The 26,907-nt window shown below is 50.2% G+C and overlaps 1 protein-coding gene across 1 annotated transcript; it reads left to right on the top strand.

Moving 5' to 3' along the window:
• Positions 1-26,104, top strand: LOC144730178 (tumor necrosis factor receptor superfamily member 14-like). The gene is made up of 8 exons (XM_078610780.1): positions 1-93; positions 6,848-6,926; positions 12,126-12,251; positions 12,978-13,133; positions 23,351-23,438; positions 24,296-24,393; positions 25,273-25,416; positions 26,001-26,104. Exons 1-8 carry the CDS (start codon positions 1-3, stop codon positions 26,063-26,065), a joined length of 849 nt encoding a protein of 282 aa, XP_078466906.1. The 3' UTR covers positions 26,066-26,104.
• Positions 26,105-26,907: the final 803 nt, after the last annotated feature.

Here is a 26,907-nt window from a genome sequence, read left to right as displayed (position 1 = left end):
ATGGAGGTGGTCATCGCGGTGAGCGTGGCCATGCTAATCGCCCGGGCTTCGGGCTGCAGCGACTGCACGGAGACGTTCGCGGGGTCGCTCGGGGTAAGTGCGGAGAGCGGAGAGCGCGGCACCCCTCGGGCCAGGCAGCGACAGTGGGCGGTGGCTTCGCCTGTTTGTAGGAGCGCCTTCGCCGCGTTTTTGTTGTTGTTGTAGACGGTTTTACGGTTTGAATCCGATGGCAGCCTTGGTTAATGCCGAGGCCGTGTTAACCGTAACCTATTGCGCAGTCTTCTTCACAGCGGACGTTAAAATATCTGGTGACGTCGTTGGAAAAAGTAGAGCCATCGTGTGTCGGTGGCAAGGCACAAATTTAGCAAATTTTAAAAATGACACCAGAAATTACTCAAATTGGAATGAACCTCCTGCAAAAATAGTCTCGAGACTCAGGCTTTCCTTAGTCGACAAGGCATATATATTTAAAAAAAACATAATCTCATGAGGGAAGTGCTGTCAGCGAGCACGTATTTACGTCCTGAATCTTAACTCGTCGACTTAGGGAAGGTCCGGGACATGTTTTACACCTCTTGGTGTTTTCCGTCGTTAGGAATCGAACCCGGGAAGCCAACGTCTTAGCACAGGGCCCTCCGCTTACGAAAGGCCAATTGCTCAATTACCGTTGGGCGTCGATGTCGCTGATCGTGATCAATCCTCATCGCTCGCAAGAGCAATGAAATGGGCATCGCTTTGTGGGAAGCTAACAGTGCTCATCAAGTGTCGAGACAGGAACCACCCTCAAATGAAATCGGAATTTCCACCACTTTGCTCAGGGCCACCAGTGGACCGGAGCACAGCACTCGTTCCACTTTGGTCACGGTGTGGGGCCAGGGTGGACTCCTGCTGCTAAGGGAAAGGGTGGACTCCTGCTGCTAGGGGCCAGGGTAGACTCCTGCTGTTAGGGGAAAGGGTGGACTCCTGCTGCTAGGGGCAAGGGTGGACTCCTGCTGCTAGGGGCCAGGGTAGACTCCTGCTGCTAGGGGAAAGGGTGGACTCCTGCTGCTCGGGGGAAGGGTGGACTCCTGCTGCTAGGGGCCAGGGTAGACTCCTGCTGCTAGGGGAAAGGGTGGACTCCTGCTGCTAGGGGCAAGGGTAGACTCCTGCTGCTAGGGGCCAGGGTAGACTCCTGTTGCTAGGGGAAAGGGTGGACTCCTGCTGCTAGGGGCAAGGGTGGACTCCTGCTGCTAGGGGCCAGGGTAGACTCCTGCTGCTAGGGGAAAGGGTGGACTCTTGCTGCTAGGGGCAAGGGTGGACTCCTGCTGCTAGGGGCAAGGGTGGACTCCCGCTGCTAGGGGCAAGGGTGGACTCCTGCTGCTAGGGGCCAGGGTAGACTCCTGCTGCTAGGGGAAAGGGTGGACGCCTGCTGCTAGGGGCAAGGGTGGACTCCTGCTGCTAGGGGCCAGGGTAGACTCCTGTTTCTAGGGGAAAGGGTGGACTCCTGCTGCTAGGGGCAAGGGTGGACTCCTGCTGCTAGGGGCCAGGGTAGACTCCTGCTGCTAGGGGAAAGGGTGGACTCCTGCTTCTAGGGGCAAGGGTGGACTCCTGCTGCTAGGGGCAAGGGTGGACTCCCGCTGCTAGGGGCAAGGGTGGACTCCTGCTGCTAGGGGCCAGGGTAGACTCCTGCTGCTAGGGGAAAGGGTGGACTCTTGCTGCTAGGGGCAAGGGTGGACTCCTGCTGCTAGGGGAAAGGGTGGACTCCTGCTGCTAGGGGCCAGGGTAGACTCCTGCTGCTAGGGGAAAGGGTGGACTCCTGCTGCTAGGGGCAAGGGTGGACTCCTGCTGCTAGGGGCCAGGGTAGACTCCTGCTGCTAGGGGCAAGGGTGGACTCCTGCTGCTAGGGGAAAGGGTGGACTCCCGCTGCTAGGGGCAATGGTGGACTCCCGCTGCTAGGGGCAAGGGTGGACTCCTGCTGCTAGGGGCCAGGGTAGACTCCTGCTGCTAGGGGAAAGGGTGGACTCTTGCTGCTAGGGGTCAGGGTAGACTCCTGCTGCTAGGGGAAAGGGTGGACTCCTGCTGCTAGGGGCAAAGGTGGACTCCTGCTGCTAGGGGCCAGGGTAGACTCCTGCTGCTAGGGGAAAGGGTGGACTCCTGCTGCTAGGGGAAAGGGTGGACTCCTGCTGCTAGGGGCAAGGGTGGACTCCTGCTGCTAGGGGCAAGGGTGGACTCCTGCTGCTAGGGGCAAGGGTGGACTATTGCTGCTAGGGGCAAGGGTGGACTCTTGTTGCTAAGGGCAAGGGTGGACTCCTGCTGCTAGGGGCCAGGGTAGACTCCTGCTGCTAGGGGAAAGGGTGGACTCCTGCTGCTAGGGGCAAAGGTGGACTCCTGCTGCTAGGGGCAAGGGTGGACTCCTGCTGCTAGGGGCAAGGGTGGACTCCTGCTGCTAGGGGAAAGGGTGGACTCCTGCTGCTAGGGGCAAGGGTGGACTCCTGCTGCTAGGGGCAAGGGTGGACTCCTGCTGCTAGGGGCAAGGGTGGACTATTGCTGCTAGGGGCAAGGGTGGACTCTTGTTGCTAAGGGCAAGGGTGGACTCCTGCTGCTAGGGACCAGGGTAGACTCCTGCTGCCTGTCTTGTATGTCCACCACTGTTGAAACAAGAGTGCAGACAGCAACCACTGCTGGTGCGTACCTCACATAGTCATTGTTTGTGGTCACATTTTCCTAATTTTTTGTCAAGAAATATTTTAGTTGCATGCTTACACTGAATGTGCACGTCTGTGAGTTGCACCGAGTACAGCTCTTGAGAACTCTAACTCTAACCCTGTTTTTCTCACCGTGCTGATATTGTATTAACTCAGGTTTTAATCAAATAATCAACGTGGTTGTATGGTATTTGAGACTAATATGTATTACTAAGTTTGAAAATACATTTCTAATACGTCTTTACTGTAATATTAACACAAATATTCAACATGATATGTTAGTAGTGTGCATGTTGTCCACATCAACATCGCGACCTCCGAGATCTGCCGTATAACAGCATCCTGCTGTGCTCCTCGGTATTCCCCTTGGTCGCCGGATTCATAGAGACCATGTCAACGCCTGTATCGGCAACCGGCCAACCCCATATCTACACATATACGTTGCAACCATTGCAACAATTGTTACCTAACTGTATCTATAACACTCACCTGCCATGTTCTTTTACCGACGTCTGCATTGCTTCTCCCGTCTTGCCGCTAAATCTCCAATATCAGTCTCAGTCACTGTGCTCAAATGGCAGCAACTTCATGTGGATCAGCTTAGAGCACCCCTGCCACATATGCCCATTTTATTGGCTTATGTAGAGCAACTATCAGAGATTCAGTTGTCAGTGATTCAGCCATGTCATCTCTTTGTCTCAAAGTTGATGGATTGCAGATGCACCTACCCATCGCCTTCACGTGTATATTTGGAAAAGTGCGAAGTCACATGGTCCATGCTTTGCCGTTTGTAGCTGCAATCGCACAGAGGAGAGAGTCTCTGATTTTCTGCTTGTGTATGAGGAGTCCTCTACTCATAGTCCGTAAGCCAGGCGGATCTCTCTCCCTGGCCGCCATCATTGCGTCTCGTATCTCCCAGCGTCAGTGACTGCCCAATTCCAGTAAAAACGTTGGAGTTCAGCAATGTTGGCGGTAGCAGGGTAACTGGGTGTCTCAGAGGTCAGAGTGCTGAGCTGACAACACTGAGAATGTGAGTTATAATCCAGGCAGCCGCCTATATTTAAAACGGGTTGTCAAATGTAGCTACCGAGTTAATGGTCTCAGCCTGGTTACCAGTGAATGTACACAATACCATTATGTTACATCTGATTTAGCACGTTGGCTATATTCCAACTCTGAGAATTCTAACTATCAAGTTGACTGCCATGCAAAAATCAATACTCTCTTTAGCATAGAAAGGTGGTTGGGAAGTACTGCTCCAAGCCGTGTTACAGAGGTCACTTTAAGGGATCTCAGAAGTAGTTGTGATATCCGCTCGTGCGCGCTATTTCTTGTATTGTTCTGCGAGAGTTGCGAATGTATATCATAACACACAAGCAGGATAACAATGGGGTAATTGTGGTAAGACTGGCCTCTGATCATTTCTGTGGTAGAGTCAAAGCCCCACCCGCTACTGCTATTTCTTCATGACATAAACAGCAGGAGATATGAATGAAGATGAGAGAGTTGCACTCATAACAGATAGTGTAGAGACAGGTGGGCAATGTATTCATACCAGAGAAGAGACAGGATGTCGATGCTATGCCAAGAGATCGATTGGAGAGATTAGAGAGTTGTGGACGGTGTTTATTATTTTACAGGTTTGTGTCCAATCGGGGACGGCTGCTCCGATTTTCTCTTTCCGTGAACTTCTATTCTGTACCTCTTCTATTGTCACATCCGCCGTCCTCACATCTCATTCTACCGCATTCTGCCCCCCCCCCACTCGGTCTCCCTCTGCTTCTTCTGCTCTCCACCTGTGGTATCTCCATGGCCCCTCTCATTGCATCTCCTTTTTGTCGCTTCTCGATGCATGACCAAACGATCGCGACGCTGTCATGACCCATCGGTAGTGCATTTTCCGCTTGTTGCCGAGGTTCGTGGTTAGTTATTAGCAGGTTGCCACGGTTAGTTCCAAGGATGGATTAGCCGTGAGTAAATGCGCCGTTTGTTTCATTGTTATCCCTACAGATCCTGTGTTGTTATACGCAGAAAAGAATTCCATAGTGTGTGGGTTCAATTGTAAATTTTTAGTTATTTCGCAAAAGTTACTGTATTGGGAAAACATCCTCCTGAAAAAGATTTTGGTAAACACTCGTAATCTAAGTCTTGCCTCCCTTACCTTCTCGGAAATATTAGTAATTCCTCCTAAAGCTTGAACTTCTTAAATACGTGTCTGCTTTAGAGATTGTTGAAACCTCCATCTGACTGTACAGAGGGATAGTTTATTTCACTAATCTGTCGTTTCGAGAACCTGAAGGGGTTTCAGAGGAAGATAACCCTGTGGCGGTGAATGGGAAATTAAACAATAAGGGGATGTGTTTCCGATAAGTGAAGAGGAACTGCACAAACGGCTAATTTCGCAAGGCGCAAAAGGAGCAGCAACACTTTCACTTTGAGCGCTCTCCATGCAAGAGGTGCTCAATGTGACTTCACGCGTGGTCAGCAAGCAGTCGCAGAAGCTTGGCCAAGTCAAAGTCTTTGCCTGCTGAAGCGGGCACTGGGGCCGGTGTAATAGTGGTGAAAATTCTAATTTATATGGCAAGGCCCAATCTGCTCATAGTTCAAGTTTCCGGTTGATTTTGTGTAACCCGGTGGTGAGAACTGACGAGAGCCAGGATAGAGTCTGAATTACACCAGTGACCATCTGGGTCACCAAAATAACAAAAGCAATTACACAAAAGTACACCAATACTATAGAGTACACATAATTTCGAACAAAAACAATTGTCTTGTAAAATAAATAAATGTACTGCATAAACACATAAACAGATGTAAAATGTAATACATTTCCTGGAACAAAAGTCGGCTGAGACAAAATCACCATAGGTTGACCACGGTTGACTTTTTCACAAAACGGTGCTTATCGTATTCACCCCACAGGAATGGTCAGCTGAGTCAACTCGTGACTGCGATTGGAACTCACATCCTTTATGATTGCGAGTCGAGCGCTCGCATCGTCATCATCGGCGCGGCCTGTGTGGCGTGGATGACGGTGCACAGAACACGATGCCACGAGGGTTTATATTGCACCTCCTCGTCGTCACTGCAAAAACGCACGCAAAGTTGGGCTCGGGGTAATTCTCAGCTAAAGAAGTGGTCATGTGCAAAAGGTTCGCTAAGCACTTGGAGATGTCTGTTGGAGGAACGTATGTATTTATGGATGTATGTTGAACTTCTTTCGCACCGTACGTAGCCAACTGTGCAAATCAGAGGTTCGGGGAAGGATGAAAAAAAACAAGCAGAAAACCGAATGTGTAGCTTGGATCGAGGGTAGCCATTGAAGGTCGAGAAGACGACCTCGAACTCGTGACCTAGACCTAAGAAGCGTGACTTAGATCTCAAAACCCAAGTGGATTTCCGTGAATGGCACATCGCCTCCTCACTTAGCGAGCGATCGTCCCTTGCGCAGTGACTGCCTGTACAGTTACTGGTGAGTGGTAAGTGAGTTAGGGGAGCCTCTGGTGAGGGTCAGGTGATTGGTTAGTTTGAGTGGGTCAGGTGAGTGATAAATGAGGTAGGTGGTAAGGGGCAGGTGACTGTCAGGTGTTTTATTGGTGAATGTCTGGTGAGTGTAAATTGTGAAATTATTGACTTTTTTTTTATTAGACCCCATGCATGGGATGGGCTGCCCTCTAGCTTTAAACATGAACACTCTATCTTCTTGGTTCTTTCGGTAAAGTCACGTAGAAGGGAAATAATAAAATAATAAAAATAAAACATAAGAAATGTATTCTTATTTTATTATTTCCCTTCTACGTGACTTTACCGAAAGAACCAAGAAGATGAATCCCTGCAGTCACGAAAGCTTTAAATCGAAAAATGAACACTCTAGTGCGTGTCCTTTCAAAGGTTATACACTTTTTGTGTGTGCTTGTGTGTGTGGTAGAATTACATTTGACTGTTTTTATCTGAACTGATCTTGGGCCTTCCCTAAGTCTTCCCCTTAAACTGGCGTGGTGTGTAAACATCAGCTATGGGGAGACAGTGGCGTGATTATGGCTACCCACCTCTTTGTATGCTTTGTCAGCCTTAATAGGTGCTCCCTAACAGTACTTGTCCTAACCGTCTGTTGAAGACTGTAATCTTTGTGTCAATTTGTGTTTTTGTGTTTCTATCTGAAGAGGCCTAAGAGAGACAATGCTGCCTGCCGTGACAGCCAATACCTGCACCAGGGCCGATGCTGTGAGCAGTGTCCGACCGGTACGAGTCCGTCATGCGGAGTCGTGGGTGGTGACTGGCATGGAAAACTGGACCTTAACAAATGCTGCCCATTACCAATGATCAACCCGGTTTTTATCGTGTCGGGAGTTGGGGGTCTCAGCCAGGTCACCAGTGCCTGCACACACATCTTGTTACACTCGTTATTTCGGTTAACTCAGTTTTGTCCAAATTTGCCATGCACAAACTCTCTTTCCCCATAATGTTCAATAATGGTATTCTCATCATTTTTCTAAGGTCGATAAAATTGGTACCACTTCTTGGAAGTTGACTATGGTTGTCACGTCGACACTGAGCTCTGCCATGGTAATGTGTAAAGTCCAGCACTGTCTCAGTGCTGCCAATGCACATGGCGATTCTCCCACGTCTGCTTGAACACGGAGACATTTTAACTTTGTTATGAGGGCTTTCCATACAGTATTTGCCAATCATCAGGTGCAAGCAAGGTTAATTTATTACCGTTTACCAAGTAAGGCCCACAGAGCTGTATAGCTCTTTTTAAATCCTTTATATTAAGTTCGCTTGCTTGCTTGATTGCGTGCTTGCTTGCGTGCTTGCTTGCTTGCTTACGACCGTGCAAATCTTTCGGTCGTTTTTAACCCACTTCCGTGATCCAATCGAGCTGACATTTTCCACACAGACTCGTTGTGTGTGACAATTAATTTTCGTGAAAAAAATTCCAAAATTTTACACTGTTTAGGGAAAACAAATTAAATATTTTATTACCAATTGCTTAATGGTGGCAGACAATCATCTGACCCATAGGTGGCAGCCATCTCAAGCCAGAGGACGAGAGGACTCTAGCCGCCACGCATATAAAGGATTTATAGTGAAAAATATTGTTTTTACGGGTTTACTTGTTCAGAAGTGACCTGGCCACAAATGTAAGCTCAACGGAGTGGCTTATCATGTGGAATTTATAGCAGCCAAATCTAAACAGATTTTTCTAAACGTGGAGGGGAAAACCTGAGAACCCAGACAATAATCTATATGACCACGGGGAGAGAGACATGCAAACTACAAATATACAGGCGTCAAGGCCAGGATCGAACTCACAACCTCCTATGTACCAGGCGAGGTAGTTAACATCTCGCCACCGCGACAACATAAAAAAAACGCATGGGTAATAGACTACAGACTGCAGACATGTTTATATCATCCTCATCATCATCTTCAGTCACCATCCGTCCACTGCTGAATGTAGAAGTCCTCGCGCTGTCATCTTACCCCCTGCTCCTTCAGTGCCACAAGCCATCTCACTGCTGACCATGGATGACCTCGTTGCTATATCTCCATGGTGGTGGTCTTCCCAAAGTCAACCTCTCCATTGGCTATGTTGTATATATTGTTTTGAAGCTTTCGTGACTGCAGGAATCCATACTCTTTGGTTCTTTCGGTAAAGTCACGTAGTAAAATACCGAAATAACCAAAGAGTATTTCGATTTAAAGCTTTTGTGACTGCAGGGATTCATCTTCTTGGTTCTTTCGGTAAAGTCACGTAGAATGGAAATAATAAAATAGACTCTATACCATAGAGCCCAATGCATCTCCGACCAGGAACACATTGCCAGTAAACTCAAACACGTACGCCAAGCTCTTAAGGCTAATGGTTACTCCGACTACACAATCCGACTACATGATGGCGGCACACATCGCGTCTCAGTGAAGCCAGACGCAGTTGTCCATCGTGGGACTTTGAGAAGCATTGTCTGTAAGTTTGTTTATATTCTAATAATATTGGCAATGCTGTCGTAATGTTGGAATGACCGTTATAGTGATGTAAATGCCTTTATGGTGCCGTTAAGTTGTTGTGGTAAATACAAGGCCTAGTTAGCAACTTTCCTTATTGTGGATGTTACTTGTGATTTAGTAGGTCGAGTCAGACTTGTGTCCAGGTGGCTATGTTGCGATCCTGAGAGCAAAGATGACGAAGTATCTCATCCACAGTTTAGTGTTATGTGTAATACTGTACATTTGGGGTGAGTGGGATGAATACACGATGTGCCTTTATGCAACGCACCAGCTTGTGCTCTTGTGTAGTTGTTCAGTGGTAATGTAGGGGCCTGGTCCGTCCAGGATATATTGTTATCTAAGACAATGTTCTGATGCTGTTGTGTTCATTGTGTTGGTGTTTCCGGGTTATAACAGATGCTGTATCTGTGTTTTCTCACCAGTTTTACCTTGTTAAAATCAATAAATGACTATTGGAGTCGGACGTTCATCCTGGCTCCGAGGGTTTATTGAATGCAAGGTTATCTACTCGACTAGCGGTGCAACGCAGTGTACAGCGAGGCCGATATATTAGCTGATCCCAGTATTATATGAAAATGTCTTCGCACACTTCTTAGCTTCTCACAACTCTTAAAGCTTAGTACAGTACAAGTTCTCGCAGTCCTTGACTCTGCAAGAGACTCTATCTCGGCCTCGCTGTGCGCTGCGTTGCACCGCTAGTCGAGTAGATAACCTTACGTTCAATAAACCCTCGGAGCCAGGATGAACGTCCAACTCCAATCGTCAATTATTGATTGTAACAAGGTAAAACTGGTGAGAAAACACAGATACAGCATCTGTTATAATCCGGAAACACCAACACAATGAACACCACAGCATCAGAACATTGTCTTAGATAACAATAGATCCTGGACGGACCAGGCCCCTACATTACCACTGAACAGCTAGACAAGAGCACAAGCCGGTGCGTTGCATACAGGCACATCGTGTATTCATCCCACTGCACCCCAAATGTACAGCATTACACATAACACTAAACTGTGGATGAGATACTTCGTCATCTTTACTCTCAGGATCGCAACATAGGCACAAGTCTGACTCGACCTACTACATCACAAGTAACATACACAATAAGGAAAGTCGCAGGCTTCGTTACTAACTAGGCCTCGTATTTACAACAACAACTTAACGGCACCATAAAGGCATTTACATCACTATAACGGTCATTCCAACATTACAACAGCATTGCCAATATTATAGGAATATAAACAACTTACAGAAAATGCTTCTTAAGCTCCCACAATGGACAAGTGCGGCTGTGGTCTCACTGAGATGCGATGCGTGCCGCCATCTTGAATTATCAGTAAGATGGCAGAAGCCCGCGTGGTTCACTGAAAATCTAACATCGTCACTTCCTGGTCACGTGACCAAATTTATCATAAAAAAAAACAGGAACTTCCTGTGAACGTACGCTCCACATCTGCCGTGAGGCAAGACAGACTCAAAACATGAGGGAAACCCTAGAATACAACTTTCAGCAATACTCAGAGTCTGTCAGCGCAGAACTCAACACTTAGCAACACACAGCCCTTTGTCTCTGCAAGACTCGACACTTATGGTTGATTCCAAGGACCATACCCCAGAGTAAGACTCTTGACACTTGTCTGGTTACGGGCGCCTCCCGGAGTTTGCCGTTGCAAGACTTACCGTAGTTTGTGTGGATTTGGCTTCATCGTTATTTCCGATATTTCCTCCGCCTCTTGCATCCTTCTCACAAAGGCTTGGATTTTCATTTGATTTTGCTCCTTGGCTCGTTATTGGTCATTTTTTGGTCTTTTGATTTTCTCTCACAAAGCAGCTGGTGTCCTTTCATTTTGCTCACACAAAGCAGTAGCTGTGGCCATGAGGTTGTGTGTGACCTTTCTGTGTCCGGGTGTGCGTGTCTTCACCGCCGCCGTGTCTGGTTCACGTGAGCAGCGTTTGCAGCACTCCTGTCGCGGTTGGAACTCTCGCATGGGACTTGATTCCCTGCTACCACGTGCTATGCTAGCTACTGGGAAGACAAAGGCGCTTGGTCAGGCTCTGGTTATGCCCCTGGAATGCATACTATTTGGTCCATGGAGGATTGACATAGTTCGTATTGTATATCTTCTGAATGATCTCAGTTATAATACTCCCATAATTGTTATTCGGTTTATGCTTAACCACGATTTGTGGCACGTATGTATAGATGGTGGGTGTTAATAAACATGCAACTAGTCGTATTCAAAACCTCCTGAGCTACATCATCATCTTCTTCTTGGTTATTTCGGTAAAGTCACGTAGAAGGAAAATAATAAAATAATTAAATTTAAACTAAATAAAATAAAAATTCTCACGACGTTTCGGCCACAACACAAGCAGCCGTCCTCAGGTGAAGAAACAGAGCTGTCGGAAAGACAGCGTCCCAATGAACACCGCCAGGCTTGACAGCGTATATTTAAGCTGGGTCGGGGGGAGGAGAGCGCCTTGACAAAGGAGTTTACATATCAACACCGGAATCAAGCATATTGATGACAGCAGCAGAGGTTAGTGTAAATGCGATTGGTATTACCTTAGAGTCACGGCATCTCTTCAGAAAGGTGAGAGACTCGATTAGCTGAGCCTTCTTATGCCGGAGTTTGTTGAAGGATCTCAAAGTTATGTGAAATCCCTCCCCGTAGAGGCGGTTAAATTTCGATTTAAAGCTTTCGTGACTGCAGGGATTCATCTTCTTGGTTCTTTCGGTAAAGTAACGTAGAAGGGAAATAATAAAAAAATACAAATAAAACATAATAAAATACAATTCTCATAGGAGTTCACAGGCCTCAGTTACTGCGTTTTTTTTAGAACTTGCTAAATCCAGATATGCGAAAAATAAAGAACTATCACATTTAAATAGACAATATCACTCTTAATACTGGTAGGAACCTCCTGGTTACACCAGCCCACAGGGGATTATTGTGTCCGTCCGTCGTGCATCCAAAAATGGGAGGGGTGGGGCTGGGTGGAGAGGGGAAGGTGGGGAGGGGCTGGGTGGGGTGGGTGGGGAGGGGCTGGGTGGGGTGGGGCTGGGTGGGGTGGGGCTGGGTGGGGGGTGGGGCTGGGTGGATAGGGGCTGGTCACCCCGTGGTGCCCTTATAAAACTCAACGTTTAACCTACTCACGCCGGCTTGTGCCCACCCTCACAGTCGGGCATATTTGCGGAATACACCACGCCGCCGTTGACCCTGGCCATTGACCGAACAACCCAACGTTCCTACCAGCTCCCTCCGCAGGAATGTGTTAGATACTGTATTTTTGGAAAAGGCATATATACAACAGCTACCATTCCATCGGGAGTCTCATCCGTTGTGACCCACCCCAGCCCACATACCGCTCTGCCATCCCTGGACACTGCGTGACTGTTGTTGTTTGTTGTTGTTGTGCCAGGGTATTTTGTGGAGGCCCACTGCACTGCCTCTGCTCAAACACAATGCAAGTTGTGCCCCGAGGGCTTCTTCCTGGAAGTGGCGTCGGGGCGCGATGGCTGTTTGCGCTGTCAGCACTGTGACCCAGGTAGGAGCCGCAGTGCAAGTGGTGAACACAAAGTGAAGAGCGACCCTGCTCAGGTTCTAATGATCGTGTTCATCTGGGTGGCACGGTGGGGCCCTGATAACACTTGCACCTTAGAGCAGGAAGGACCTGGGTTCGATTCCCAGCTGCATTCTGTGTGGAGTTTGTATGTTCTCCCGCTGTCCTGTTTGGGTTTCCTCTGGGTTATCCCAATGCTGAGTATTTGCGAATCCAATTGGGATTGCACACAACAGTAACATCGCCTCCTGCGACAACTTGGCAGGACCCGCCTGAAAAAGAGTCTTGAGAATCAGGGAGGCTCTCTTTGGCAAACAAGCAGAATAATAAGAGTGGGCATGTGTGTGTGTGCGCGCACACCTGTGAGCGTTTGTGTGTGTGTGCTGCTGGTCGGCAGCGGTGGCATAACGGTTATCGCGACGCTGCGCTTCGAACCTGACGACCCAGGTTCAATTCTCGCTCACGGCCAACACCAGTGGCGATTATCTTAACCCGTCCCGGGCCTCCCCTAGGTCTACTCGGCCTCAAATGCGTACCTGGTGGGGTGTGTCAACATCACCACTGGGGAGACAGATGCTTGGGCGTGGTGATGGCCACCCACCCCCTGCTGTGCAAGCCTTCGTAGGCGCTCATCGCTGACAGAACTTGCTCCTACAGTCTGTTAAGGCTATACGGGGGATATTTGTCTATGTGTGCATGATGTGGTCTCAGTGGACGGCCTAGACGAGGCTGTCCACTGCTCCGCAACGTCGGACGCGCGCTGCCGCTGCCAGGTGGGGTCCTTCTGCTCCCACCCGAGCGGGAGCAGCTGCCTCCTGTGCCGCCACCACTCCTGGTGTGATGCCGGCACACAGCTGCTGCGCAACGGTGAGCTCTACTACAAAGCGCTTACCACCACCACTCAGCACTCACTACCACCATTTACCACCATAACACCACCACCCAGCGCTCATCACTACACCACCACCACCCAGCACTCACCACCGCTCAGCACTCACCACAACTACTCAGCACTCGCCACAACCACTCACCACAACCACTCACCAGAACCACTCACCACAACCACTCACCACACCTCAACCTCACCCATATAGCCTTAACAGACTTTGGGGCAAGTGCTGTTTGGGAGCTCCGGCACGGTTCACGAGGGGGTGGGTGACCAGTGCCACGCCCGACCGCCTTTGTTTCCCAAGTGGTAATGTTTACACACCGCACCAAGTACTCACTTAAGACTGAGTCGACTTAGGGGAGGCACAGGACCGGTTCAGATAATCGTCAATGGTGCTGGTCATGAGTAGGAAACAAACTCAGATCGCTGGGGCATAATCTCCCTCCCCAATGTGCTGGGCAAGGTCCTGACAAGGGAGATTTAACATTGGCTTCCCAGGCACGCTGAGGAGAGGCTTGCAGAGCCCCAATGTGGTATCAGGCCGGAGCGGTCCACAAAGATTGCAATATTTTCTGTCCGTCTGCTACAGCAAAGGTGTAGGGAACTTCAACTAGACGTTCATCTCTTTGGTTGTTATTCGTGCCTTTGTGGTGCCTGACTCTCTGTTCACAATCATTAAGGATCTTCATGATGGTGGGCATTCCTGGGTAAAGCTGCGTGGCCAGAAGTCAGAGCCATTCCCTGTTCATCTTGCATCCGTGCAACATGGATACCCTCCATGTTGCAACATGGATGCCCTCTGGCTACTACATTATTTAACATCTTTTTAGACTACAGCGATACCTTGACTTTCATCCACTTGACTTTAGTCGCTTTGCTCTTTCGGACGTTTTCAATTATAACCACATTTCAAATTTCGTCCACGTGTTTTCCTCTTTCGTCTGATTTCATCCAACCTTCCACAACGTTCGCGCCACGCCCCATCTTCTTCGTTCAGTCTTTGAATAGAAGTCGTTCAGTGAGCATCTCTTATATTTGCGTTTATTCATATATTATTAATACTTTACTTGTTTCTGTGATTATACGGTAAACAATTCACTTATTTTGTGATAACAGTATAATACTATAGTGTATACTTACGCAAGAATGAAAATATTTCAAGGTATAATTTTGTTTATTTATTTAGTATTGTTTCTTAATTTAATCTTGATTTGAAGCTTTCGTGACTGCAGGAATCCATACTCTGGTTCTTTCGGTAAAGTCGCGTAGATAGAAAAAATAATAAAGGAAACACGACGTTTCAGTCGCAACAAAAGCGTCCGTCATCAGGTGAGAAAGAATGATCTGCTGTTGTGGCTTTATTTTGGCACGGGAGTGGGGGAAGGGGGGGTTGTAGAGTCGTGGCTGCAGGAGTTCACGGGGAAATGGGGGGAGGGTTTGTGGCGTGCAGGGACGGGTGGGGGTTGGAGAAATGAGCATGTCAATGAGCTTGAATTAGTAAACGAAAACAGCACTGGTGGGTGAGTGGAAATCACAGCAGTTAAAACATGACGTGGTTTATCACGTCCTTCCAATGATTGAGCTTTCGTAGCTGCAGGAGCTCACAGGGAGAGGGGGGTGGGTTTGTGGTGTGCAGGGACGGGTGGGGGCTAGAGAAATTAGCATGTCAATGATATTTAAATCTTGAGTCTTTAATTAGTAAACGCGTATTTTTTTGAAAACAGCACGGGTGGGTGAGTGAAAATCACAGCAGTTAAAACTTGGCGTGGTTTATTACATCCTTCCAATGATTGCTCAATCTGAATCCATCTTCTCGATGAAAGTTTTGTTTGTGTTTGTATATCTGGATGGCTTCATGAACAAATCTCTGATGGTAGCCCGAGGGTTTGCAGAGCACCTTGGTCTCGGAAAAAACAATGTCATGTGTGCCCACAGTGTTGAAACAATGATCCGCCACCGCCGAGGTGTTGGTTCTACCGTGTTTCAAACCCGCTTTGTGTTCGCAAACCCAGTCTGAGACATATCGCTTTTTTCACCAATGTAACTGCTGCCGCAGACACAACTCAGCTTATAGCCACCAGGATATTGCATGTCCGGAATCGCATCCTTCACCGTTGGGATCAAATCACGGATTTTGTGTTCTATATTAAACCGAACTTGGATCTTGTGTTTGTTCAAGATTTTGGAAATCCTTTTGGTGACCCCTGCTATGTATGGCAAGGTGATGGTTTTGATTGGGTCCTCAGATGGTTCTCTACCCATGGTTGGGGATGCAGCTTTGCGGATTGTGCAGTCAGAATATACATTCCTCCTGAGAGCCTGGTGTACGTGCTCAAGCTCACTGGCTAGGTGGCGCTGGTCGGAGATGCAACGAGCCCTATGGTGTAGTGTTTTGATGAGGGAATTCTTCTGGGCTGGACGGTGTGGATGGCTTTCCCATAGACAGCGTCCCAACGAGCCATCAGGTCTCTTCTCGATCAAAGCATCCAGGAATGGTAGCTTGCCATCATTTTCCACTTCCATGGTGAATTTGATAGATGGGTGTGTAATAACACGCTGGAGATGGCTTGTGCAATCGGTCCTTTTATTTCACTTCTTGCAGTTCACAAACACTCCCCGTTGCTGGCAGGCAACGGGAAGCGGGCAGACAGCCCACCAGAGACGCACCGCCACGTGGCACCTGGAGCCCCACTCGCGCGTGGCCCCTCTCTCTCTTTGTTCCGTGTCTGACCACGTGTCTCTCCTCTCTCCTTATTTAACGCCTGGGTCACGTGCTACACTCCAGCCAATCCTCAATAGCCTGCGCCGAATGTTCCAGATTCCCCATCACTCCCGGGACCACGCCCCTGACTTGTCTTCCCATTGGCTGAGGCCAAGACCAGCAGAACCAATCACCTAGCTGTAAAGCGGGACCGGCAAAGCCGATCACCACGTGAGTCCGACATAGGCTCTTATTACATCACCCCCCCCCCCCCCCGGTGAAAAATTCAGCCGTCTCGGCTGGGAAAAGGGTGACAAGCCGATTCCATAAAATTGCTTATTAGGGCGTCAAAGACGCATTAACCATGAAGGGGCGAAATGGGCGTCTATGCGCCGAACAAAAACAAAATCACCCATGAACAACAGACATACATTAGGGTGCCCCTGCAGCGCAGTAACAACAGGGAAGGGACTGCAAGGCAATCAATGCTATCGAAACGGAAGAGATTTCGACCGCGTACACGCCGCGGGACCCTCTCCGCTTCCTGCGCATGGTCGCCTTGCCGTCGGATCTGCAGGAAGTGGTTGACGTGAAGAATAAGAAGGAGAATGTTCGGTTTCGGTCGTATCCGGGGTAGGTCCCGTTGGAGGAGGGACGGCGGGGGTCTCATCAGCCCTCAAAACCTGTTCATCTGCGGGTGGCACAACACAGTCCCGCTGGGGATCAACGGGCGAGGCAAGCGGCATATTCGGCACAGCAGACCCCGGCAGGTCAACAAGTGGAGATGAGGGGTCGGCACGCGGGTCAACGTAGGGTTTGAGTCGCGACGAATGGACGTACCACCGACGTTTTCCGTATTGGACGCGAACACTCTGTGGGTTCCGAATGTCCACCAACGTCACAGGCCCCCGCCAAGGCCTGTGCAGTTTAGGGGATGTGCCCACCGGCACCTGAGGGCAGTGGAGCCATGCCAGATCGCCCACCGACCAGGGCATGTGGGTACGCGATCGACGCGCACACCTCTCGTTCCTTGCCTGCGTACGGGCCGTCGCACATCTGGCGGCCTCTCGCACCTCTGTAACCCGTTCAAGCGAGTCCCGTACGTGATCAGGCAAGGAAAGGGACGGCTGTTTCCTCGGCGTACCCAGTTGTACATCAATGGGGGGTACGTTCTCACGACCATACATCAAGAAAAATGGCGAATATCCCGTGGACGCGTGTGGAACCATGCGGTATGCCGCTAAGACGCCCGGTACGTGCAAGTCCCAATCGGTCTGTTTTTCACTCACCGTGTGACAAAGCATAGCCGAAAGGGTGTGGTTAAATCGTTCCACCATGCCATCCGTTTGCAGATGGTAAGGGGAAGTGCGAATTTTTTTGGTGCCCAGCGCATCGCAAACCTCCTTGAGCAATTTGGAGGAGAAGTTACGTCCCTGATCTGTGAGCAGCCTCTCGGGTGCTCCTTTATCCATGACATAACCATTCAAGAAAGCATCGGTGATGGACGCGGCCATTTGGTCAGGCAGAGGCCAGGCCATAAGCCATCGAGAAAAATATTCTACCCCGACCAGAAGGTATTTGTTGCCCCTAGCCGATGGAGGGAACGGCCCGAGGATGTCCAGAGCAACTAATTCGTTTATACGGGATACCTCAATGGAACGTAATGGCGGCACATAATGTTTCCGAGGCAGTTTCCTCTTCGCACAATCATGGCATGACCGGACAAAGTCGTTGACGTCTGCCATCATGCCAGGCCAAAATAAATCTTTCTGCATTGCGGCCAAAGTCTTCTGCACGCCGAGGTGCATTAATTTGTCAGCGTGCAGAGCGCGAAGCAGGTCATGGCGAAGGGATGTAGGCACGACCAGGCGTGGTCGGTCAGACAATCCATCGGTACACATTAATAGTCCCGCCTGGCCCCGGAACATCCGCCACTTCCATCCCGCCAAATGAGCTCTCGGTTTCCCAATCAATTTCCGCAGCGGAGCCAGAGAGGTATCGGCCTCCTGCTCGCGTAGCCAAACCGAGTGCGGCAGCCGCAGGGTATCATCAGTATCCACTGGCACATCCTGGCTGTCCTCGTTCGACATCACCCCCATAACCGGACAAGGTGAGGTAAGCGGCGCCCCGCAGCGGTGCATACCCGTCAGACAAGTGCACGGGGGAATGGGTGGTAACCTGGAGAGCGCGTCCGCGTTGGCGTGGCGAGCACCCTTGCGGTACGTGATATCGAAGGAAAATTCCTGTAACGATTCCAACCACCGAGCCAATTGGCCTGATGGTTGGTCCAATTTCAACGAGTATTGCAAAGCCGCGTGATCAGTGCGAACGAGGAATTTCCTTCCATACAGGTACGGCCGGTACAGGCGAACAAAATGCACGATCGCCAAAAGTTCCCGCCTTGTCACGCAATATCGTGTTTCTGCCGGGGACAGAACTCTGCTGCCGTATGCAACCACTCGTTCAACTCCGTCTTTACTTTGCGATAAAATGGCCCCGATGCCGATATCGCTAGCATCCGTGTCAAGGATGAACGGCTGGGAAAAGTCTGGGTAGTCGAGCATAGGTGCCATGGCGAGGTGAAAAGAGCGTTCCTCCTCCGGACCCCATTTAAACCTTTGATTTTTGCCCGTCAGAATATGCAGTGGTTTAGCCAGTGTGGCAAAGTTCTTAACAAACCGGCGATAGTAGGATGCAAACCCAATAAAGCGCCGAACGTCGCCCACCGAAGTGGGTGTAGGCCACTCTCGGACACATCGCGTTTTCTGAGGGTCAGTGGACACGCCGTCCGAACTGACGATATGACCCAAGTAACGGACGGAGTGTTGACAGTCTCCAGGCGTTGACAGTCTCCAGGCGTTGGAGGTGTTCCTCGAACGTGCGGCTAAAAACGATAATATCGTCTAAATATATGAGGCATGTCTCCCACTGTAGTCCCGCCAGTACCAGTTCCATCAGGCATTGGAACGTCGCCGGAGCCGCATTTAAGCCCATAGGTAACCGGTTAAACTCAAAGAGGCCTTGTGGCGTGCGGAATGCCGTCTTGGGTTTTGACGCGTCATCGAGGGGGAGCTGCCAAAAGCCCGAGGACAGCTCGAGGGTGGAGAAGAATTTTGCCCCTGACAAAGCGTCCAATGAGTCATCCATCCGTGGTAAAGGGTTGCGTCCGCCACGGATATCTTATTCAACCGGCGGAAATCTACACAAAATCTCGTCCCACCATCCTTTTTCTTAACCAGTACCACCAGCGCGCCCCACGGACTGTTGGACGGCGAAATAATATCCGCCGCCAACATTTCGTCTACTGCGCCGCGCACGTGTTCCCTTTCTGCAGGGTTCATGCGATGCGGATGCATACAAATCGGAGGTGTCGCACCGGTGTCAATATGGTGCAACAAAAGCGACGTACGGCCGAGATCCAAATAATCTTTACTGAAAACTTCAGCATACTGTAATAACAACGAATGCAAAGCAGTCCTCTGCGTGTTTGATAAAGATGAATTTTCCCCGTACAAGTCCGCGATCCACCGTTCCTGTGAACGATCGCGTGGCGGTCCATCGGTGGGTGTTTTAATTTGTGGCTTTCCGTCAAAAGTGGCGAAATCGGTAGTGGCGTGAGCCAATACCGATCTAGCCGGGACAACGACCCGGTCTGGCCCCCCATTCAACACCTGTATGAACGGGGCCTGACCCGGCCGTACGATCGTTTGGGCTGCCCCCAAGGAAAAAGATTTAGACACCGAATTCGACGGGGATAATAACACACCCATCACACCATCCTTAACCTGAAGGGGTTTACGGTAACGCAGCGGGATAAGCATTTGTGAGCCTGATGGAACTTCTACTGTGGCAGTGACCATGGCGTTAATAGCATTACCTGGTGGTGAACGGGGCAGCAGGGAAGGCAGGAACGACATCCTGCGACCCCCCGGCATTTCTAAACAATCCTGGTCGACCAGTATCTTAAGTGGCATGCGGCGCAAGAAATCGGTGCCTAATAGGCATGGGACGGCCAGTGAGTGCGAGATCAACACCGATCCTTTGGCGGTAATATTACCGATAGCAATACGCACATCGACTTGACCGAAAATACCCATGCTACCCCCATTTGCGGCTACACACGCGTCATTAACCCGGCGGATTCGCGACGTGGGAACAGACAAAAGATGAAAAATAACATCTGAAATGATGGTGGCAGACGCGCCAGTGTCCACCAAAATATGGACGTCGATGCCCTCGATGGTACCCCGTACCGTCGACGAACCCGACGCCGCAGCCACAACCCTACGAGCCAATTTTTTCCATTGTGTAGTAGAGCGTGGTAATGACACCGAAGAATCACAATTATCATTGGAAGTGCAACTATGTGTGCGAGTGGATGAATGATGTGACACGACCTGCTGGGTGTCCGATTTGCGCCGACTCGCCCGAGGGTGTCGCGGCTCCGCGCCCGGTGGAGGAGATGGAGGTCCATTCGGCGGAAGCGGCGAAGGCAGAGGTCGGCAGCGGCAGTCGCGGGCAAAATGGCCTCGTCGGCCACACTTGAAGCACGTGGCCGTCGTCGGCTGGTGGTCAGTCGACCCGGCCCCCGCACGTGGTCGGCTTGCATAGTCACCACGCTGGTCGCGCAGCCGCCGTCTTGGAATCCAGTGCAGAACAGCAGCCACCACCTCGTCGTCGCCGAAGTCGTCGGAGCAGTGGACGACCCGTCGTGGAGACCACCCTAAAGGTGGGCCGTCGATTTCGGGTTTCCCCGTCCATGCCGCCATCTGATCCCAGCGCTTGATGTTAAATTTAGCGTCCAAGCAGCGCGCCACCCATCGCGATGTAAGCAGTTCGTGGCCGCATACCGGCAGCGAGATGTTGAGTTCCTGGGACAGCTCCAACATACGGGAAAGGATGAGAGGATCGAGGTGATCAGCCGTCGCGTCGGGGTAAGCGGCCATGGCTAACGCCACCAGCGCCCCCCGGTAAGCCAAAGGCGACTCCTCCGATCCTCGACGACGTGACATACATTTTCTCGTGGCTGCCGTTGGCGGGACGTAAAACTCCGCCATTTCTGCGAAAGCATCACGAAGCGTCTTCTTCTTGGCCGCCGGAATGGATCGGAAGACCGCCAGGGAAACATCGTCCAGCAGCGTGGGCAGCGCTTCCAGCGCCTCCGCCTCCGTCCATCGCACGGATCTGAAGGCCGACTCGAAGCGCCACGTAAAAGCACTCCAATCGCCCCCGGCGATAAATTCCTTAATCTGTGGAAGCCGATGTCCGCGGTGGCAGGCAGACGCCTCGAGCGTCTCCATTTGCGCTTCCCGCGTTCTGCGCGTCTCCGACAAAATGGCGTCCGGCGGCCGCGTGGTGGCAGCCTCGCGCAAGATGGCGTCGAACGGCTCCGTCGCCGCCGCCCCGCCTAAGATGGAGGCCTCCCCCCGCGTGGCAGGAGCAATGGCGGACGTCGTTTCCCGCCGAAGATCGTGGTCCTCGGCATTAAGCTGAACCACAGGCGGCCGACCCAGGCCCGTAGAGGACGCGATCGCCGTTACCAGATTGAGCAGAATCGCGCGGAGCGACTCGATCTGCTCCGCCATCAGCCACCATCCTTCGTCCGCCCTTGAGGTGGTTGCCTCTTCCTCCCGTGGGCGATGAGCGGCGTCGAGGAGAGCGGCATCCGGAGGCAGAGGAGCCGTAGCTCCCAGCAGATCATCGTCGTCCATCTCCACAACTTCCTCCGATGGAGGGTCGGGTGGGTTGTTCTTTCTGCGGTGCTTGGACATCTTGAAGATCGTCCAAACGGTTCCAGAAGAACTTCTGACACCAATGTAATAACACGCTGGAGACGGCTTGTGGAATCGGTCCTTTTATTTCACTTCTTGCAGTTCACAAACACTCCCCGTTGCTGGCAGGCAACGGGAAGCGGGCAGACAGCCCACCAGAGACGCACCGCCACGTGGCACCCGAAGCCCCACTCGCGTGTGGCCCCTCTCTTTCTTCGTTCCGTGTCTGACCACGTGTCTCTCCTCTCTCTCCTTATTTAACGCCTGGGTCACGTGGTACACTCCAGCCAATCCTCAATAGCCTGCGCCGAATGTTCCAGATTCCCCATCACTCCCGGGACCACGCCCCTGACTTGTCTTCCCATTGGCTGAGGCCAAGACCAGCAGAACCAATCACCTAGCTGACATCCCGTGATCACGCCGAGGCCATGCTCCCAGGCTCTCCCCCTATTGGCTGTAAAGCGGGACCGGCAAAGCCGATCACCACGTGAGTCCGACATAGGCTCTTACAGGTGTATGGAATTGATGTGGTTGAGAAATTGGTACAGTGCCGGCAGGCCATGTGGCCAGATGACGAACGTGTCATCTACGTATCTCTTCCACAAGGAAGGACGTCGGGTGGATGTCTGTATGGCATCTGTCTTAAATTTCTCCATGAAAACATTCGCTACCACTGGTTATAGGGGAGAGCCCATTGGGGTACCTTGATTCTGTTTGTAGAAAGTACCATTCCAGGTGAAGTAAGTGTTGGTAAGGAAGTACCTTACCAACGATGGTACCTCAGGATTCAGTCCCTGTTGGACCAAGTCTTCAATGATTGCAATAGTATCAGGTACGGGTACATTGGTGAAGAGGGAGACTACATTGAAACTGACAAGCAAATCCTCCGGGGACAGTGATATGTCCTTGATTAGTGAAACCAAGTGGGCCGAATTAAGTACAGCTGAGGCAGTCTTGCCCGTGAAGGGAAGCAGTCTCAGTCAAAAATCGTACCAGTCTGTAAGTGGGTGGTTAATGGTGGAGACGATAGGACGGATTTTTGGAAGGCCGTAATTATTCTGTTAATTTTTCTTTTATTTCTGTTTATTTAGGTTTCACACGCATGTGTAATATAGTTACTGTAATTATTTGCATGTACGTTTTTATATTTATTGTTGTTATTTGCATGGACGTTTTTCACCAGCCAAAATAAATTAAGCGAAATATAGGCTCTGCTTTGACATTCGTCCATGCTCTGGTCCCTAATCAGACGAAAGTGCAAGGTATTCCTGTACATAGTTCAATAACCTTTCCATGGGTCTACCAAAGGCTGATTGATGCCAGGGTCCAGTCAAATGATGGCTCCCTATTGATAAACCATGTTATGTATGTTGATAATATGGTAATTGCTGCTCACTTTGAGAATACATTAGAGGGTCTGCTGCTATACCTGGATCATGCCGTAAAGAGGTGGGGCCTTACCACCAGCCCCACCAAAACAAAGCACCTTCCTGGGTATTTTGTGTCATCAAACACTCCCATCGCCTCAACTCCCCATTAGTGATGGGCCAGTTCAGTAGACAGTGGAGACGTTTCCGTGCCTGGGTAGTGTAGTTCTGGCAGGTATCTGTCATGTATTTTAATATTTGATTTGTCTACAGTATGTTTGAATTGTTATATACAATGACAAGCCAACCTTATTGTCTAGATTCTTAGGCAAATCGGCTGTTGTGTGTGTGTGAAGGCTCCGAGACCACGGATGTGGAGTGCGCGCCGTGCAGCCCTGGAACGTTTTCTCCTGGTGGGAACTCCCGGTGCAAACCTCACACCAAGTACGGTGCTCCAACAGCCCTCGCTCCCGCGTGCCCCCCAGGGCAGTCACGTCGAGAGGGCGTCGCGGCCACCGCCCCAATGGCCCTACAGCTTTCCTTGTTACACCACCGGCCTGTTCTTCAAGGGCCACGCTCGCAGTCTCCTGCTCGCCAGCTTTAAGTCTCCCCCTTTTCGCAGTCGATTGTTCCTGCAGTATCCTGCCATCTGCTTCTTGACATCTACGGTTGACACATGCATGAAAGATACAGATTTCTACGTATACGACGTTTAAACACAATGGCGTGTCAACAAAACACATACACGAGGTTCACCGTGGAGAAAGACAGAAGTGGGATTTGAAGTCAGTTGCATGCTCTCATCGTTTACAAGTCCAGACATTGCTCTGATCGTTGTTACGTAAAATGGCGAAACGTATTTTTGAGAACTATTCAACCCCCACGCGTGATGTTTGGATGTTATAGCTGTCGAATGTTTATTTTGCATATTAATGCACATTTATTGGCTCTATAAGAAATTGGGGGGAGTGCTTGTGTAGCGGGTTGCGCACTGCACTTCAAATCCGGTGACCTGAGTTTGATTCCTGGTCGTGACTAACGTCAGTGGCGAGTGATATCTGAACCGGTCCTGGACTGCCCGCTCACAAACCTGCACTTACCGGCGTGGTTAAATATAGCCGAACATAACCTCATGAACAACACAATGTGGGAATGCCTTCATCGAGCAGTGGGTTGACAGAGAGCTGTAAATTATTAGTTTATAATGGATGATGATGACAATGTTGATTATGATGATGATGGTCTACCTCTATTCCTCCACTAATTTAAAGTTTCCCTGTATTATGGATTCACCTTTCCAGTTGCTCATCAGAGGGCCAGCTCTTGGTTCTGGAAGGATCGGCTGTGAGTGACGCACGGTGCATGGTGATTCCCAAGACCCTGCCTCCCGAGCCTTCAGGTAGACACAGAACACTCCGTGTCTCCTTCAGCTCCTTCTTCATTGCTAACAGCAATTGTTCTTGCACGAGAGTTAAAAAGATTCCAGTGCAGAGCTCATTCGGTACGTGCACCATGCAGTGGCGTAGCTAGGATATTTTGCGCCCGGGGACGAACTATAAAATTGGCGCCCCCCCCCCCGTTTTATCACATACCAAAATGTAATTACATGACATGTAGGCTGTGTGTGGCGGGATATATCAACTTTTCGGTTGAGGTGTAGATTTGTGCAGTAGTTTCTGGCTGCCGCGCCTGCCGCAATAAGTTATAATGTAACGTTGTAAGCCTCATTTTGGCGCCTCTTTACCTTGGCGCCCAGGGACATATGTACCCCCTGCCCCCCCTTAGCTACGCCTCTAAGCACCATGACGTTGTCACGTTCATGAAAGGCCCCACAAAGTGGATTATAATTATGGGTTCATGTTCACGTGAGAATGTGGACATCATTGTGGGGAGCGGTTGTGTTGCGGTTCGTGCGCCACGCTTCGGACCCGGCAACCCAAGTATGATTCCCACTCATGGCCAATACCAGTTACGATTATTTTAACTGGTTATGGGCCTCCCCTAGGTCGACTCAGCCTAAAATGAGTACCTAGTGTGGTGTGTAAACATCGCCACTAGGGAGACAAAAGCAAACGGGCATGGTTTTTGCCACCCACCCCCTCGTGTCCCATCTCGGCCTTCATAGGTGCTCGTTCACAGCAATTGCCCCAACAGTCTGTTAAGGCTATACGGGATCTTTGTCTTTGTTTATATTGTGTGTTTTTGTGTGTATAGTATTGTGTATGTGTGAATGTGTTTCTGTTTGTATAGGATTGTGTATGTGTGTGTGTGTGTGCAGCCCCGTTGATGCAGAACACAATAATCATTGCCGCGTGCACGGGAGCAGTAATCCTGAGCATTGTGAGCTTTGCGATGGTGGTGATGCTGATGGTGCGTCAGAGGAACCGGCCGGAGAGCCAGTGCAATCACCTGGAGGCAGCGGGTGAGATGCTTCCACTCTGACAAAGGCCTTGACATTCCATGAGGCTTTCCTGACACAGGAGAACTCTTTCTTATCTGTGGTCCTCTTACCCGCAACTCCTATTATCCATGGGAGCTGTATGGTCTGTGCAAACTCCGTAATCCGTGGCCCTATTATTCACGCGTGTAATCCAGAATTGCGGGCATTCCTCGGGTTACGAAGCTAATTCGTTCCTGAGACCCATTCATAAGTCGAACGGCTCGTAAGTAGGAACAGAATAATGTACTGTATTTAAATGTCCAAGGGTCAGTGTTATTAGATGCATTTAGTTCAACCAAAACTCCTTTAAAAAGGTTTTTTAAAAACAACGGCTTTATTTTAAAGTGCACTAAAAATTAAATAACTCGATTGGACAACGGGAAGTGGACAACATCTTGATTACAAGAGACACATGGTACCTGCTTTTTGTGCGAGCAGATTCCACAGTTTAGGGATCGCGGCGTTTTTCACCTACACAAATTTCTAATGAATATGCCGTCCATGAAATTTTTTAATTGTTTGAAAGGAGGCAATTAATTGATGAATCGATGCCGATTTTATTACAGGTGAAGTATTGGAAATGACGGCAGGAAACTCCTTGACGGGTAACACACTTTTTATTAAATCTTGACTTGTCACGATACAACGTGTGGTCTCTATTCTTCTGACTACTGTCACGATACGACGATACAACGTGTGATCTCTATTCCTCTGACTGCACACTTCACTTAGCTCGTGTAGACTCCGTGCCTCTGGCTACACACTTCACTTAGCTCGTGTAGACTCCGTGCCTCTGGCTACACACTTCACTTAGCTCGTGTAGACTCTATGCCTCTGGCTACACACGCATCACTCGTCTCGTGTAGACCCTATGCCTCTGGCTACACACGCATCACTCGTCTCGTGTAGACCCTATGCCTCTGGCTACACACGCATCACTCGTCTCGTGTAGACCCTATGCCTCTGGCTACACACACTGCATGATCACACTGCATGCTCACCCTACACTCCGCCTCTGGGTTACGCAGAGTCCCGGTCCTCACAGGACAGCGGGACTGGGTACCGCAGGGCCCTATCTCTTCCTCTCCGTCTTCAGTCTTCGCTGGTTACACCCTCTCCGTGCGCCTGTGTGCATCACCTTATATAGTCCCTCCTCACGGGAGACGGAGCGGATGCGGACCTCGACGTGAGCATCGCTCCTTAGTTAACCAATCACGACGCGCTATTTCTACGACCCGTTTTCCCCCAGCGCGTGTTTCCACTCGTCAACCAATCACGCCGCGCTGCCACCCGATCACTCCCTCTCAAGCGTGTCACCGGCACACAGCCAATCAGCACCACATAACCCACGACCCCGCGCTGACCCCTGATCCTTCACCGTCAGCGCGCGTCACCACACACACAGCCAATCACTACGCGCTGGCACCCGATCGCTACCCCAGCGCGTATCACCACTACATCACCCCCTCCCAC

The sequence above is a fragment of the Lampetra planeri genome, chromosome 35, assembly GCF_965212315.1.
Source record: "Lampetra planeri chromosome 35, kcLamPlan1.2.h2, whole genome shotgun sequence".
Lineage (NCBI taxonomy): Eukaryota > Metazoa > Chordata > Hyperoartia > Petromyzontiformes > Petromyzontidae > Lampetra > Lampetra planeri.
Note: the sequence above shows the minus strand (reverse complement) of the source record. Positions and strands in the feature narration are given on the sequence as shown.